Source organism: Serinus canaria, chromosome 6 (genome assembly GCF_022539315.1).
Source record: "Serinus canaria isolate serCan28SL12 chromosome 6, serCan2020, whole genome shotgun sequence".
Lineage (NCBI taxonomy): Eukaryota > Metazoa > Chordata > Aves > Passeriformes > Fringillidae > Serinus > Serinus canaria.
In genome coordinates, this window is record NC_066320.1 from 21,405,552 (window position 1) to 21,419,875 (window position 14,324).

General features: G+C 56.2%; 1 protein-coding gene across 2 annotated transcripts in view; it reads left to right on the plus strand.

The window, feature by feature from the left end:
* The first annotated feature begins 1,960 nt into the window (after positions 1-1,960).
* SLIT1 (slit guidance ligand 1) overlaps positions 1,961-14,324 on the plus strand; it is a 60,577-nt gene continuing 48,213 nt past the window's right edge. For both annotated transcript variants that reach the window (XR_007777906.1, XM_050976329.1), the window contains exons 1-2: positions 1,961-2,163; positions 14,043-14,114. Coding sequence is in view for 1 of the 2 variants with exons in the window: in XM_050976329.1 (XP_050832286.1) it covers positions 1,961-2,163; positions 14,043-14,114 (275 nt within the window). In the remaining variant the exon portion in view is untranslated. The remainder of the gene's footprint in view (positions 2,164-14,042; positions 14,115-14,324) is intronic.

The window sequence follows — 14,324 nt, forward strand, 5'->3', positions numbered from 1 at the left end:
CAAGTTAGGAAGACCTGGTTCTGCTCTGCCAGCCAAGGGGTGAAGGGGAGTTTGTGAGGGAGAGCTGTCACAAGCATCACACTGATAGCAGACTTTGGAGGGGCACCAAGCCATTCTGAAACAGCCTTCACCCTGAAAAATTCAGCTAAGGTCTACAGTTCAGACCCTTTCAGGTGCCGTTGCCACCAGGCTCTCCCTGTGAGCCCCAGGACAGGCTGCAGGGACACCTCTGCAGAAGCTCTGCCAGCAAGGGGTCGGCTCCCAGAGTCCTGGGAAGCAGCTCATCTTCCTTGCTGTCAGGGCTGCTGGGTAGCAACGAGGAACAAACCCCTTTCATCCATCTCAGGCACAGCTTCCTCCCGGGACTGGGGCCAGAGGAAGGAGATGTCACGAAAATGCAGACAGATGATGGGAGCCGGCATTTGGGATGGAAAAGAGCTGCTGATCTGGGCCAAGCTGGTGCAACCCTGTGTGTGAGGTGGCTCTTGCTGGAGCAGGACCCCAGGCAGACACCTCCCTCTTGCCCTGATTAAGGAGCTTGTGGGGCTCCATGTACAGAGGGCATGGATTTAAGAAACACTCTGGCCCTGGGACCTGCCACCATCCCTGCAAATATCCACCATGCCCTGTTGCACTGGGGTGTCCATGCTCACAGACCACCCCTCCCACTGAGCTCCTACAGTGCAACAGACTCCCGTCTCCCCTCCCAGAGAGGATTTTCCCCAGCCCATGGGGGAAATCTATGGATTTCCCCTCTGAGGAGGACATTTGTGGCAGTTGCTGCCAGAAGCCAGGGCTGTGTTTGGCACATCAAATACCTGTTGATTTTTTAAAGGACCCAGCACTTGGAGCCATGGGGTTACAAGTGTTTCAGGTGTCATTAATAAAAGAGGTGATCAGTCCTCCTGGTTATACCCTCCTGCCTTGCATTTGCAGATCTCAGGGGGAAAAAAAATGGAAGGCAATAAAATGAATGCAATGTTTGTGGTTTTGAGATGTCAACTGTTTAGCGCCAAAGTTATAAGATTTCTTGGCTTCACTTCCTTTTGTATTGAAATAGGTGTATTTTGCCTTGTTCTTCCCTGTAGGTTAGCCGAAAAGACATTTTGGTTATTTTATTTTTAAAGGTGTTCTTCTGGAATGGAAAAGAACATAGCTAGTGCCACAACCAGGATTTGAAGATTCACTGTTTGTGTGGGGGGCAAATAGCAAAGCAGAGCTGCCACCCAAGTCTCTCCTGCAGGCTGGAGTGCTGAGCCGCGGGACCCCCTCTCAGGGGCTAGGCGCCATCCCGGCTGACAAGCGCCAGCTTGTCCTGTGGTCCCCGTGGGCTGCCAGGTCCCCGTGCCTCACCCGGACTCTGTGGATGATGGGATGGGGTTTCAGGCTGCCGGGTGGGAGACAGGCCAAGGCTCCCTTAAGTACATCAGGGCATGCGAAACCTCTTGGCACCCCCGAGGAGAGGTGGGAATGCTCTGCCTGCGGCCGCCTGGCTCCCAGGCTGTTTCTCCCCGGGGTGCCGCTGCCCGCCCCTCTCCCGCAGAACTCGGGTGCTCCGCGAACGCAGCCCGCTGTCCCAGGTCGGGGCACCGATGCGAAGCCCACCTTCCCGCACGGTAGGAGCGGTGCAGAGCCCCGACGGCTCCGGCGACCGGGGTGCCCGTGCCCTGCCCGGCCAGGACCGCCGCTACCTCGGCCACCGCGGGTACCGGGGGCGCGGGGAGGGGCGCGGGCGGTGGCGGGGGGGCCCGTCGGGGCGGGCAGGGCGGGAGGGAGGAGCCAGCGCGGGGGCTGAGCCTGGGCTGCGGGATGGGGCGGCAGTGAGGGTGGGCGGGTGTGCGCCGACGGGGCTCTCGCCCCGCAGCCGAGCAGAGCCGCGCCGCGCCGAGCCGAGCCCCGCTCCGCTCCTCTCCCCGGTGATGCGCGGCGGCCGCACCGCCTGACCCTCCTGCCCGCTGCCATGCCGGCCCCGACCCCCGGGCGGCCGGCGGGGGTCCCGGCGGGGCTGCGGGCCGCCGCCTGGCTGCTGGCGTGCGCCGCGCTGTGCCGGAGCCGCGCCGCCGCCTGCCCGCCGCTGTGCGCCTGCAGCGGCACCACGGTGGACTGCCACGGCTCGGCCCTGCGCGCCGTGCCCCGCAGCATCCCCCGCGGCACCGAGCGCCTGTGAGTACCGCCGGGCTTTGTCCGCCGCCGCTAGGCGTGCGGCGACGAGGGTGCGGGAGCCCGGCGGGGCGCCGGGGCCGGGGGCTTGTCCGAGGGCGTGTGGCCAAAAGCCCGTGGGGAGCGAGTGTCCCGCGGGGGTGCGGAACGCGCTCCGGAGCCTGAGCTCAGGAGTGTGTGCGGGACCCCGTCCGGGGATACGTGTGGAAGAGACTGTTCGTGGCGGGGGTGGGCAGCAGCCTGTCTGGGGTGTGTGCAAGTGCCCGCCGTGTCTGCTAAAGGCAGAACGTGTGCAAATGCCCGTGGGGCCACGGTCGGCCCCCCAAAAGGTGCGTGTGCAAGAACCTGGTGGGGTGGGTGATGTGCCGTGTCCCGCTACGCCCGGGGATTCTGTGTAAATTCCTGTCCAGAGCATACGTGGCCTGTTAGGTGAGTTTACGTGCATCATCCCCTTCCTGAGGGAGGTGCAGTAGCCCCTCGAGGTGGAGAGCAGAGTGTGTGTGAGAGCCTGCTGGGGCAGGGTGTGTGTGTAACCCTTTCTCTGTGTGAGGGCCGTGCAAGGGGTCCGGCATATGCAAGCACCCGCGTGTGCCAGTCTTTGTGCAAGTGTGTGCAGCGGGGTTGGGACTGGAGCAGTGCTCGAGGGAGTGGATTGCTCCGGGGGGGCATTTGTGCTGGGGCAGCCCAGAATGGACTGCGTGTGTGGGTCCGTGAGCCCCAGGGCACCCTCCAGCAGGTGTGTGGCCACCCCTCCAGTGACTTGTCACAGGGTAGCTACACAGCCACACGGGTTCTCTGGGGGCTCCTGTCACCCCAAGCCCCTACCTGTGCTGAGCACCCCTTTGTCCCCAGGAAGCTCTCCTGGGGGTGCTGCACATCGTGTTAGGAGCAGGTCCCATTGCCCCAGCCCCTCTTGAGATTCCCCCATGGTGTGACCAGCCTTCAGCCATGCAGATCACCCATCGTGAGCCAGACAGACCCATCCTCCCCTGTGCCTGCACCTCTCTGCTCATCAAATCCCTTGCCACGTCCTCAGGGATGCTGGGAGGTGTCCTTGGCTCTCTTATCCGGGCCCCCATGAGGAAGGTTTTTCTCTCACAGTCAAGGTCCAGCTGGCTGTGTGAGTCCTGTGTTACCTGCTGAGCTCCCCTGAGCAGGAGGTGGCCTCTGCTGCTGTGCCTGGCTGTGCAGGTCTGCCTGCCTGGGGTTCTGTGGCCAAGCAGGGAGAGCAGCATGAGCTGAACGTGTCCAACCTGCTGCTGGCAGGAGGTTCCTGGCATGCAGGAACCCAGGAGAGGGTTAGCAGGAGAGCAGGGCTGTCCCCAGCCTGTCCCCTCTGCTCAGTAGCAGCAGGTGCCCCATCCCATAGCTGCAATGGACCATAGTGGCATAGTAGCTGTCTGGCCCTGGCGCCAGGCTGCTCCCACATCCCCCTTGCAGTGCAGGGAAGTGTTGAGCTGGTGTCTCCTTGGGCAGCAGAGCTGCAGGATATGTTCTAGGACAGCCACACGGTGCTCCTGTCCCTGTGCCCTGCTGTTTGCAGCTCCTGGAGTTTGACTGTGCCCTTTGCCTGCAGATGGGCCAAGACCCTGCAGGCAAGGACTGCATGCATGCACTACGAGAGTCTGGCAGCTGCCAGGGCTGCACGCAGCATGCAGCATCAAGAGCTCTGCATGATACCACTTGAGAGGAGTTTTCTTTTCTCCCACCATAATTATCCTCATACAAATGATTATTACCCAGCATGGCAACCAGACTGCTGTGAGTTGCCATCCCACAGACCAAGTTTATGAGATCTGAGACAGGATCCCCCTTTCTGCTGTGCTCAGGGCAGAGGGAAGGTTTATGAATAGCCTGCACTATCCCTTTCTGCCTCTTGGAGAGCTTAATGGGGTCCTTGGCATCAGCTCTCCATCCCTGCACCTGGGTGCAGGGTCCTGGGGGAGGGTTGGCATTGAGTCCCCAGCTCTGCCTGGGCAGGTGCTCAGCACTGCTCAAATGTAGCAATGCTGGAGTGAGCTAATGGAGGATGCCCTGTTGGGTGTCTCACTCCTGCTCTGGCAGGGCATCTCTTCTGCTCTGAAGGTTGGTTCTGCTTGCCATCTCCTGTTCTGCCTCCCCTGACCTGGTCCTCCATGCCTGTTGCCATTCAGCTGCATTGGGTTTTCTGGATTTTAATGCAGCAGGTGATGCCGGATCTTCTGTCTGGACTGAGCTAGACATGCTTGCTCTCTCGTGGGTGTTGTCTGCTGGATAAATACTTCCTGCTGTTTTGCACACCCATGCAGGTGCTGGAGGGTGTCTGTGCAGAGCAGGTCTATCTCCTAGCTGTGAAATCCTGCTGTAACAGCTCGTAAGTGAGTTTCAATTCCCTGTAAGCAGGCTGCAACCTTGCAGTCTTCAGCTTCTCAGTGTTCGAGAGAGCAAGGTCAGCAGGCAGCCACAGGGGAGCTTGCAGCAGGGGCTGTGCCAGGATGTGCTTTCTCCAGGGGTCAGCTCTCTGTGGGACGTCATCAACCTCTCACCAGTGCCCTCCACTGCATGCCTCTTCCCAAGCCCTGAGATGCACAGCATGAGCAATGCCAACCTCACCACACATCCCATAGTGGCAGTGAGCAGGGATGTCCCCGCTGTTGAATTTCTTGCCTGTTGTATGCCAGTGCAGTGTTTATAGCCTCCAGGCCTTCTCCAGCCTCCCACCTGGCTGAGCCCCATGGGTCAAGCCCCTGGGCAGGGCAGCCAGGCCTGCTGGCACTGCCATTGTGGGGACTCAGGCAGCAGCATGCTGGGAGGTTTGTGCCGTTGGTTTTGCAAGACAGCCTTTTCCTTTGAAGAACAGCAAATCACTTGCGTTGCAGAGTCACTGCAACTTTGGAGAATCATGGGCTGGGGAAAAATTGTCTTGTCTTCTGCTTTGGTTTGCCCTGTGATACCTTCCTGGTGGGTGCTATGCTGTTGTAGAGAGTAAGGGCTGCAGATGTGTCTAGGATAGACCATGAGTGATGGTTGCATGGGGGGGACACAGGACCCCACTTCCCTTGTACCAGGGCACAGCACACTGCTCCCTAAGTGCCTTTTAGTCTGCAACCCAACATAAATGGGGGTTGAGCACCTGCCCTCTGGCTGGATTGGGGCTGAGCAAGGTGGGAAGCAGCAAAGTCTCTGGGTACTTTTCACAGATGCCTGTGCTCCTGCCTACACTTCTGGCAAGCACAACAGAGACCCGAAGGCTTTGTAGGCAGGATGGGGTGATAATCCTCCAGCACTACAGTGTTATCTGCTTCCAGGAGTCCCTCAGGCCTCAGCCACCAGAGAAGAGTTGTGGGAGAAGGTCACAATTCCCTTCCCCATTTGCTTGCTTTTCTTTCGTTTTTCCTTTGAAAGTGTCTCTGAAGAGCAGACTGCCTTGTTGAGGAGGTGGTTAGTTCTCCCCACGCCAGCAGGATCAGTCCAAATTTGCCACTGTCAAATGGCAGCTTCCAGCCCAGCTCTTTGCTTGCAGGGGATGAATTGACTGTGATGGCATGTCACTCTTTTCTGCTATTGAATTTTTTGGCTGACAGCTGAGAATTGCCCCACTTGCCTCCTCTCTGATGAGCTGAACATCCCCCATCTCGCTGGGGGCTGTGCTGTGTCTCCCCCTCCATGTGGAAGGCAGCAGAGTTGGGTTTGGGGGTCCCCATCATTGCACCCCTCTTGGCTCTGGCTTTTCCTTTCCAGAGTCCCTGGCCTCAGCATTTAATGGGGCTTCTGTTTGCCTTGTTCCCAAACTTTGGGGGTTTGCCTGTGCTGAAATGGGCCCCATGCAGTCTGTAGCCAGCCTGCCATCCCTCTGTCTGCACTGGTGGAGGGAAGGGGTGCTGAGCTACAACCTTTGGGTGTGGGAGCCCCATGCCAGGGTGGCTGCACCTGAAGCACTCTTGCATACTGCCCAACCATCCCCTGCCAAAATTCCTGCAGCAAGCTCTTGTTCAGAGCATGTTTAATCCGTTCACCTGCATCTACCTCTCACCAGTTAATCAAAATGTCTTGCAGCAGCCAGGCTGGTGTATCACAGCAGCACTCCTGCATTCCACTCCAGTTTTTGGGCTGCTTCTCCTTCCAGGGGCTCCAGGCAATGCTCCTTCTTAGGAAGAACCTTGAGGAGGTCAACCTGTCCCTTTCCTGAAGTGCCCAGGCAAGTTCTCAGTGAGCAGTCTGGTAGCAGAGGGTCTGCACAGGCTCTGCAGAGCTCTGGAGCAGGATGCAGGACCTTGGTCCAGCCAGGGCAGTGCTTGGCTGGCCCTGCAGCCCTCAGCTCTCAGGAGAGAAAGTTCTGGGCACTGGGAAAATGCAGGCTGGCTTGGGAAGGTAGCCTGCCCAGCCCACTGCAGTGGCTTCCTTGGGAGCCTTCCTGGACAGAGGAAATTTGCAATTCTATTCCAATTTCTCCCTTCAGCTACGTCCAAGGCAGATGCTGTCTATATATTGCCATGGTAACGCTGCGTTCTCACTCTCTATGGAATTGCATGCTGGAAAAATATTAGTTTAAAAAACTATGTCGTGTTTGTATTGACTGAAGTGGAGGCTGATAGTGGAGGATCTATTGTCCCCTGGTTGGGAAAAGTCACCAGTAACAGGCAATAAAGCCAGGCAGATTGGCCTCTGGTGACCACTTCTCACCCCACACAGCAATTGCTTCCCTATAAACCCTTCCCTGGCTGTTTTATTGCATCCTTTAAAACAGATATTTTTGCCTTAAATGTGCTGCCACTTTGGTCCTCCAGAGAAATGCATTGTGCTAACAGCAATTCCTTGCTGCTGAGGTGGGAGCAAGGAAGGGGAGTTGTTTCCCGCTTTAATTGTGGGTCTCTCACGTGCACCTTCAAATGCTGTTGCTGCTGTGCCCAGGTCCCAGGGTGGGCTGGGCATGGTGGCCATGGGTGGTGTGGACAGGGAAAGGTTGTCCTGTCCAGGGAAATGTGTACAAGCCCATGACCTCCCACTAAAGAGGGGCTTTTCCTGCATCCTTGCTCTGATTTGCTCTTTGGCAGACTGGTGGAGGAGAGTACTGGAGCAGGACAGGCATGTGGGCAACAAAGGGAGCCTGTCCTTGTCTTGTTTCAGAGTCCTTCATGGTCCCCTGCCCATTCCAGAGGTACTTGGTGCTGCAGATGCATCATCTTGGTCTTTATTGCTACTGAAATAACCTTTTATAAAACCTGAGAGGCAAGGAGATGTTTCTATGCATGTTTTACTAAAAAGCAGTTAAACCACAGAGTTGTGCATTAGCAAATGGCCTCATCCCAGGGGATTCAGACCCAGACCACTGCTCCCTGGCAGGCTTCCAGTGCGAGTAGCTCCAAGGACAGCTCCAGCAGCTGGCCCCTGTCCCCACTCAAGGGACAGCCAGGGATGGCAGTAGTAGGAATGGGGAGAGGAGTAGAGGTTTTCCTGCTGTACAGCACCAGGATGCCAATTAGCACTGTGAGCAGTAAGGATAGCCGGGTCCTTGGGGTCGTGGCCCTGCTGGGAATGAGAAGGAAATGGGGTTGGATGAGGGGACCTCTCCAAGGCTGTCCCCACAAGAATCATCTCAGACCTCCCTGCTACATTCAGGCTCTGAGGCTGTGCTGACTGCCTGCTTCCCCAGCATGCATTTTGGATGCACTTGCTGCTCAAAATAGCAGAGGCAAGTGTCCTATGGGGGAGAGAGGCTGCTAGAGGAGGAAGATCAGAAAAAGGGAAGATTAATTTTTAAAGCGATGCAGCCAAGGAGCAGCCCTGGGCACCACGAGTGAGAGAGATGCAAGCTCCTGGCCCTGGATATTTCTTGGTTGGAGGAAGCCCTACATCCCAAATGGGATGCTTCAGGAGACCCATCTGGTCTGGGATTGAGTAGGCATCTATAACTGAGCAGTTCAGGTGCAGTTCAGGTGGTGTGAGCCGCTCCAGGAGGGATAAGCCAGAGAGGTTTTCCTGGGAGAGATGCAAAGTGGAACTCAGTCCAGTGAGTGGCAGGATGCAGCCTGAGGGCTGGGCAGCCTCCCCTGCCCTGGGAAGCAGAGGAGCTACAGAGCAGCCCCTCACCAGGCTACTCAGCATAAAAAGCCAAATTTTGGTGGGTATCCCAGAAAATCTGTTCTCTTGGCTGAGTCTCAGTTTACACATTTGTGATAGAGAGATGCCCTGCTGCCTTTTCTCTCTCCCGCTGGGGTTCAGGGAGGTTATTTATTAATTTTTAACCTGAAGGTGGTACACCACAATGCTGTGTGAGTGTAAAGCATTCCCTGACTGCGAGCAGCTAATGGCTGTGGCGTGAAAACCCCAGAGAGAAGTTAGGAGAACAGAAAGCCTTCTGGATCCTCACTGTTACTTGCATGATCGATGCTGTTTGTAATGCTTAAAGATCTGTCGTGATGCTAACCTGCTGCAGAGCCTTGTAAAAGCCTACAGAGCCTCCTGTGCTGTGGGGCCATGGCTGTGCTTGGGGCTTTTGGCCCTTTTGCTAAGGGCAGTGATTCCCACATGAGTCCAAACAGCTGCTCTTGGCTCTGCTTGTTGGGCATCTGCAGGCAGCTGGTAGGGGTGGTGCTGGCTGAGTGACACCCTAAAGGGACTTCCATGTCCATTGTGCCATTGGGTACCTTTGCTCTTCTTGAGGGGTCTAGTCAGAACAGGGATGGGATGGAAAAGGAGAAGAATGTGCTGAGCCCCTTGTGCAGCTGTGTCAGTCCAGGATGTGTGTGACCAGTGTCCCCTCCCTGAGCAGTGGGCAGCGGCACCCTGTAATTCACTGGTGCCTTGGAGGGGATGGAGTTAGCACCCAGCCATGGCCATATGGGCTCCAGAGAGCTGGTGAATGTGGTGCTGTGCTGGAGGGAACCAGCTCTTGCAGGACTGGGAAGGGCCTCTGCCCCACATTTCCTTGTTTGAGTAGCTCAGCGAGCCTGTGCTGGGGCTAAGTTACATTCAAGCAGCCGGGTGAAATCTTGAGAAGACTTGAAAAATGCAATAAAAGTGTAGGATGAAAGGTTGCAGCTGCTCTGTCCCCCAGTGCTGAGCACAGGGGTCAATCTGGAGTCTCAGCCTCATCCGTGTTTCCATTAGCAGTCTGTGTGATGGGATGTGAGCTGCTTCTGACAGTTGTAGATGCTACCAGGCTGGGAGAGATGCAAGAGGGCTGGAGAATGGGTTGAGGTTTCAGAGTGGCCTTGGTGAATGGGAGGAATGAGCTGACAGAAAGGAAGCTGTTGCCTGGGCACTCGAGGAAAGTGTTGGTGGGAGGCAGTCACCAAAAGCACAAATGTGGAATGGCAGCACAAACTGAGCGGGTCCTGCCCCTGCAAGTCAGAGAGGCCCCGAGGGAGAGCAGTGCCCTTGGGCTGGGGGATTGCTGTGGGAAAGAGGCCTGTACGGGCAAGGGAGCAGCCAGATCTCTGTGCCATGGTGGCCTGGGCAGGCAGAGATGGGGTTCATCTGCTGTGGGAGGGGTTCGGGTCAGAGTTTTGATGATGGTCCTAGAGGCAGAGAGCAGTGCTGGAATAAGGCACAGGGTAGTGTCAGTCCTTGTCCTTGAAGGAGCAGTGTGTGCATCTGCCTGGATTGATGGAGGGTGGCTGAGGTACTGCTGTGGGGTGTGTGACCTTCCAGCCTTCATTTCTCTGCTTCCCTGATTATTATCTGGCACTGCTGGCTCCAGCTGGGGTCAGGGCTCTGGGATGAGGGCTATGGAGCTGCTGGGGGGGGGAAGCCATGCCCTTGGGGGCCAGCGCTCTGAGGCAAGGGCAGGGAAGGCAGAGCAGTGAAGATATCGGGGGAGGGATAGATCTCATGGACAATACACATACCAACCCCACCGGGCACCAGGGCAGGGGCAACAGCAGGCACCATGGGAGCACAGATCCTTCTCCACCAGCCCCTGCAGTCACTGCCCAGAGCTGTGGGCACCTGCTCTATGTTGGCCCTGATGGGCCAGGGCGCATTTTGGTGCTGGTGGGTGCAAATGCAGGAATCCATCTCACAGACTTTCCCTCTTCATTCTTTAAAGCGGGATTCCAGGGAGCAGAGCAGTTAGGATTTCTGCCTCAGCAGGAAAGCAGAGCTGAGCTGAGCCACAAGGACAGGAGTCACATGTGTGCTGAATAGCTGATGCTTTGCTACGGAGTAGGGATCCTGGGACTGCGCTGTCTGCTCCTTCCCGCTCCTGATAAATCAGTGCCCAGGGAAATATCATTCATGTTGGCTGTATTTAATAAATTAACTCTCAGCATTTGTGCTCTCTGAGGTTGTTACTGAGTTAGTGTAGCTCCAAACCCTGCAAAGGGAAAAGACACATCAGACCCCCTGGGAATGGATAAGCCATCCAAAGCTAGAAACCAAATATAAACCCAGACTATGCAAATCCAGTCTAACGAACCCTGCTGCAGCACAGACATCCCATCTGGGAGTGGGATGATCCACAAGCAATGTAGCAAAGGGACTGATTGTTTTAATGACTTTCTTCTTCCCAGGGAGAAATGGGAGGGGGGTTTCTGAAACTTGAGGATTGCAAATGAAAATTTGCTGCCTCTCCATCAGCAGTGTGAGATGTGGGGTGCTGGGGGGGCAGAGGAAGGCAGCCTGAGTGAACTTGAGGATGCTTTCTGGTGTTTAAATCCTTTGAATTAGTGAGGAAAGAGCACGCCCTATGTTTCTGCTTTCAAGTCATAGTCCAGAAATACAACCAATCTGCTGGGCAGTTCCCCAGACACATCAGTCTTTATTGAAGCTCTGCTGTGTGGAGCAGGGCAGAGTGTTTTGCTTCAGGAAAGGGCATGGAGGCAGTGGGTGAGCAGCTGAGCAGCAGGGATCCAGCTTTCTGGGCACTGCAGACTGTAATTTATCTCCATGAGGAACTGAAGGGGGTTCAGAGGGGAAAAAATGTCATGAAGTTAAATGGCAGTGTTGCCTCGGCATCCTTACAAATAAGCTTTACCTGCTGTTCATTCCCATCTTGGTTGCAAAGGCCATCATTTACCTGAACAAAGGCATGGAAGGATGCTGGGAGCAGTTGTCAGGGAGCACACAGAGCCAGTCCCTGAGGGAGGAGGACTGTCAGGGGGCCCTGAGACACAGTCCCACTTGGGGATTGCCACCAGCCCCACTGCTGAAGTTCCCCAAGGGTGCTCAGCAAGCATGCAGGGAGTGGAGGCTGGGCTGTGTGGGCAGCAGACCCCAGGGTAGCTGGTCCTGGCAGTGCTTTGGGCTGTACAGTCTTTGAGCTGCACTGTCCCAGCAGATGCCTTGGAGAGAGGGCAGAGTCTGATTTTGGCATGTGCAGGGACTGGCCCTGTTTAGTCCATGGCTTCCATGGCTCTTTGGTGTTTCTTTGTGTTTCTTTGTGTTTCTATGCTTTGCCTGTGCTCTCCCTCTGGCTAAGGCTCTGGGATGCTGGTGCTCTGAGGACAGCACCACCCTGGGCATTGCAGGCTGAGGTCTAAGACCTGGCTTTCAGGTTGGGCAGTTCTAAATCAAGCCTCTCTGCTCTGTCCCTCTGCAGTACTGGAGATGTCTCAACTTCCAGTTACACATTGTACTGGAATTGTACTCTGGCTGCACAGCCAGAGTAACGTTAGGTATGTCTAAAGGAAGGTGACATGGGAGTCCTGCTGGGTACCCTCCCTCACAGGAGCTCGAATGGGTGCCATTACTTCCAGCTTGGTCTCCAGCGTGGCCCTGGGGATCTTCCAGGCAATCTTCTTAGCCAAGGAACCTTAAGGACATTTGGAGAAAACCACTCCTGAAGCTGTGATTTCTCCCTGCCCTTAGCTGACTCCAGGGCTGCGGTCCATCAGGAGGTGGGCACACAGCTGTACATATCAAACGACCCCCTTTGTGGTGACAAATGTTCCTAAAACGTGTGACGCACCCCAGAGCTTGGTGCCTGGGATTTACAGCCTGACTGACCACGGCTTTTGCTCCCACTGAGGGTCAGCTCCTTCTGATCTGGAGGCCGGTCCCCGGCAGCCTGCTGTGCTCTCTGCGAGCCGGTCGGACTGGAAGCCGCTGGAGCCGTGGGGCTGCAGAGCCCAACTGTGGGTTTCAGTTTAATCACTGGGGCTGAGGAACCTCTCTCTATTCATTCCGGCTCGCATTCATCTGTGTCCTAGTAACGGTGCTCTCCCAACCTCCTTCCCAACGCGGCACACACGGCTGGATAATGGCAGGAGCCCGGCAATCGCAGAGCTGAATAGCGCTGTAATTACGAGGCTATAATGGCGAGCTGGAACTCATTAGCCATTATCAGCCGTTCCAGCAGGACAATGACAGCACCCCGGGGTGCGCGGCTGCGCTGCCTGCACCCGGTGGCCCTACACGCTGCTCGGCGGCCCCGAGGCCAGCCCGCCGCTGACCCTGGCCCCTCGCACGGCTGCAGAACCCGGTGGAGGGGAGCTTTGGCTCTGGATGGGAATGATGGACTGTGTATTCAGCCAGCCATGTGACATGAGGCATTCCTGCTCCCTGATCCTGCTGTCAGGGCTCAGGAAGTTACAGACCCTATCCCCCACCCCCATCCCCGTGGTGCTGCCCAAGCATCCCAAGCTGCTCCATGGTGGCACTTTCCTGTCTCTTTCTTTCCCTGGCTCCAGCAGCTCATCCTTCACTTGACTGACCTCTCCTCCTGTAGTGTATTTGTTTTCCCCTTGTTTTTTGTGTCTGTGTTCAGTGCAGACAGTGGGTCTCCAGCATGGGAGCCCTCCCTGGGCTCTGCCTTCGCGTAGGCACCCTCCATGCCCAGCACATGCCTTGGGCAGGCTGGCTGATAGCGAGAAGCAAACGCTGCCATGCTTGTGATGTCTCCTGCAATTGGGGGCTGCACAGAGATCCCCAGCTCTGCAGACTGTGGGCCCCAGGGCTGAGTGTCCTGCTTTTCCCACAGTAATCACATCCTGTAATGAGGAAAGGCACTGCAAAGCTGACTGCGAGGTGCAAATCTCTGCAGCTTCTGGCTTGATGTATTTTAAAGCAGGATAATCCCAGCTCGAGCGTGCTGGAGAGCATGGCTGAGGAGAGCTGGGGAAGGTGTAAGCAGCAGGCTGGGAGCAGAGGTCCTGTGTGTCCAGGAGTGGGACACATGTTGTCCTGGTGCTCAGAAGAGCCTGGGCAGGACTGAGGCCATGGGTGGGTGTAGGTACCCCTTATTTCCACCAGCAGAATGAGCAAGGAGGGGCAGCATCTTCTTTCTGGCTGCAGTGCCTGTCCCTGTGCTCACCCAGGGCTTTTGAATGAGAGAGTGACGCCACAAAGCAGCTCGTCCTGTGCAAGCTTCTCTTGGCAGGTGAAACCTGAGTGTGGCTTATTCTCCTGGTAGAAGGTGTGAAATGGCTGTGCACTGAACCGGTTGTGATGCAAGGATAATGGCAGGAGCCATTATCATGTAAGTGTCACTTACACTTGTAAGTGTCTTGCAGCTGGGTATTTGCAGCGATCCTGCAATAATGGGGACTTTTGTTAGTTTCTTGTTACCCTTGCCTTCTCTAAACTACTCTGTGCGTTTGGATGACCCTACCAGGTGATAGCTACATTTGCAGAACGGGGTGACCTGCATCCCGGGGGGGCATCTGGAATGGGAACAGCGAGGAGCGAGAGAGCCCCTTCCTCTTGTTGCCTTATGGTCCATGAAAGATGCCAGCTTACACAGGCACAGTCAGCCAGACTTCTGTGTGCCCAGCACTGCTGGTCATTGAGGATGAGGGTCCTCTCTGGGGCCAGGGACCATTCCTGTGAGGGGCCACAGAATTGCACCAGCCCCTACTGTCCTCTGGGCCCTGCCTGCCGTTTTGGGGGAGGTACTGGGGAGGCCCAGTGCTTGGCTACCTCTTGAGTGCTTCCCTGCTTATTTCTTCCTCTTCTCTCCACAGGGAGCTCAATGGCAACAACATAACAAGAATCAACAAGAACGACTTTGCCGGGCTGAAGCAGCTCCGTGTCCTGTGAGTTCCTGATGAGGGGCCAGATGCCCCCACTTTGGTGGATATTGTGCTTGGTTTGTGGCCCCTCCTAGGGCAGCTGGAGTTAGTCTCTTTCTATGGGCCTCGGCCAGCAGGGCTGGAGGGTATTGTGTTGGGCTGAGCCTGGTGGATTTCCAGCTGGGAGAGAGTGGGAAGAGTCTGGGTTGTGTTGAGGGGATAAGGGAAGTGAGG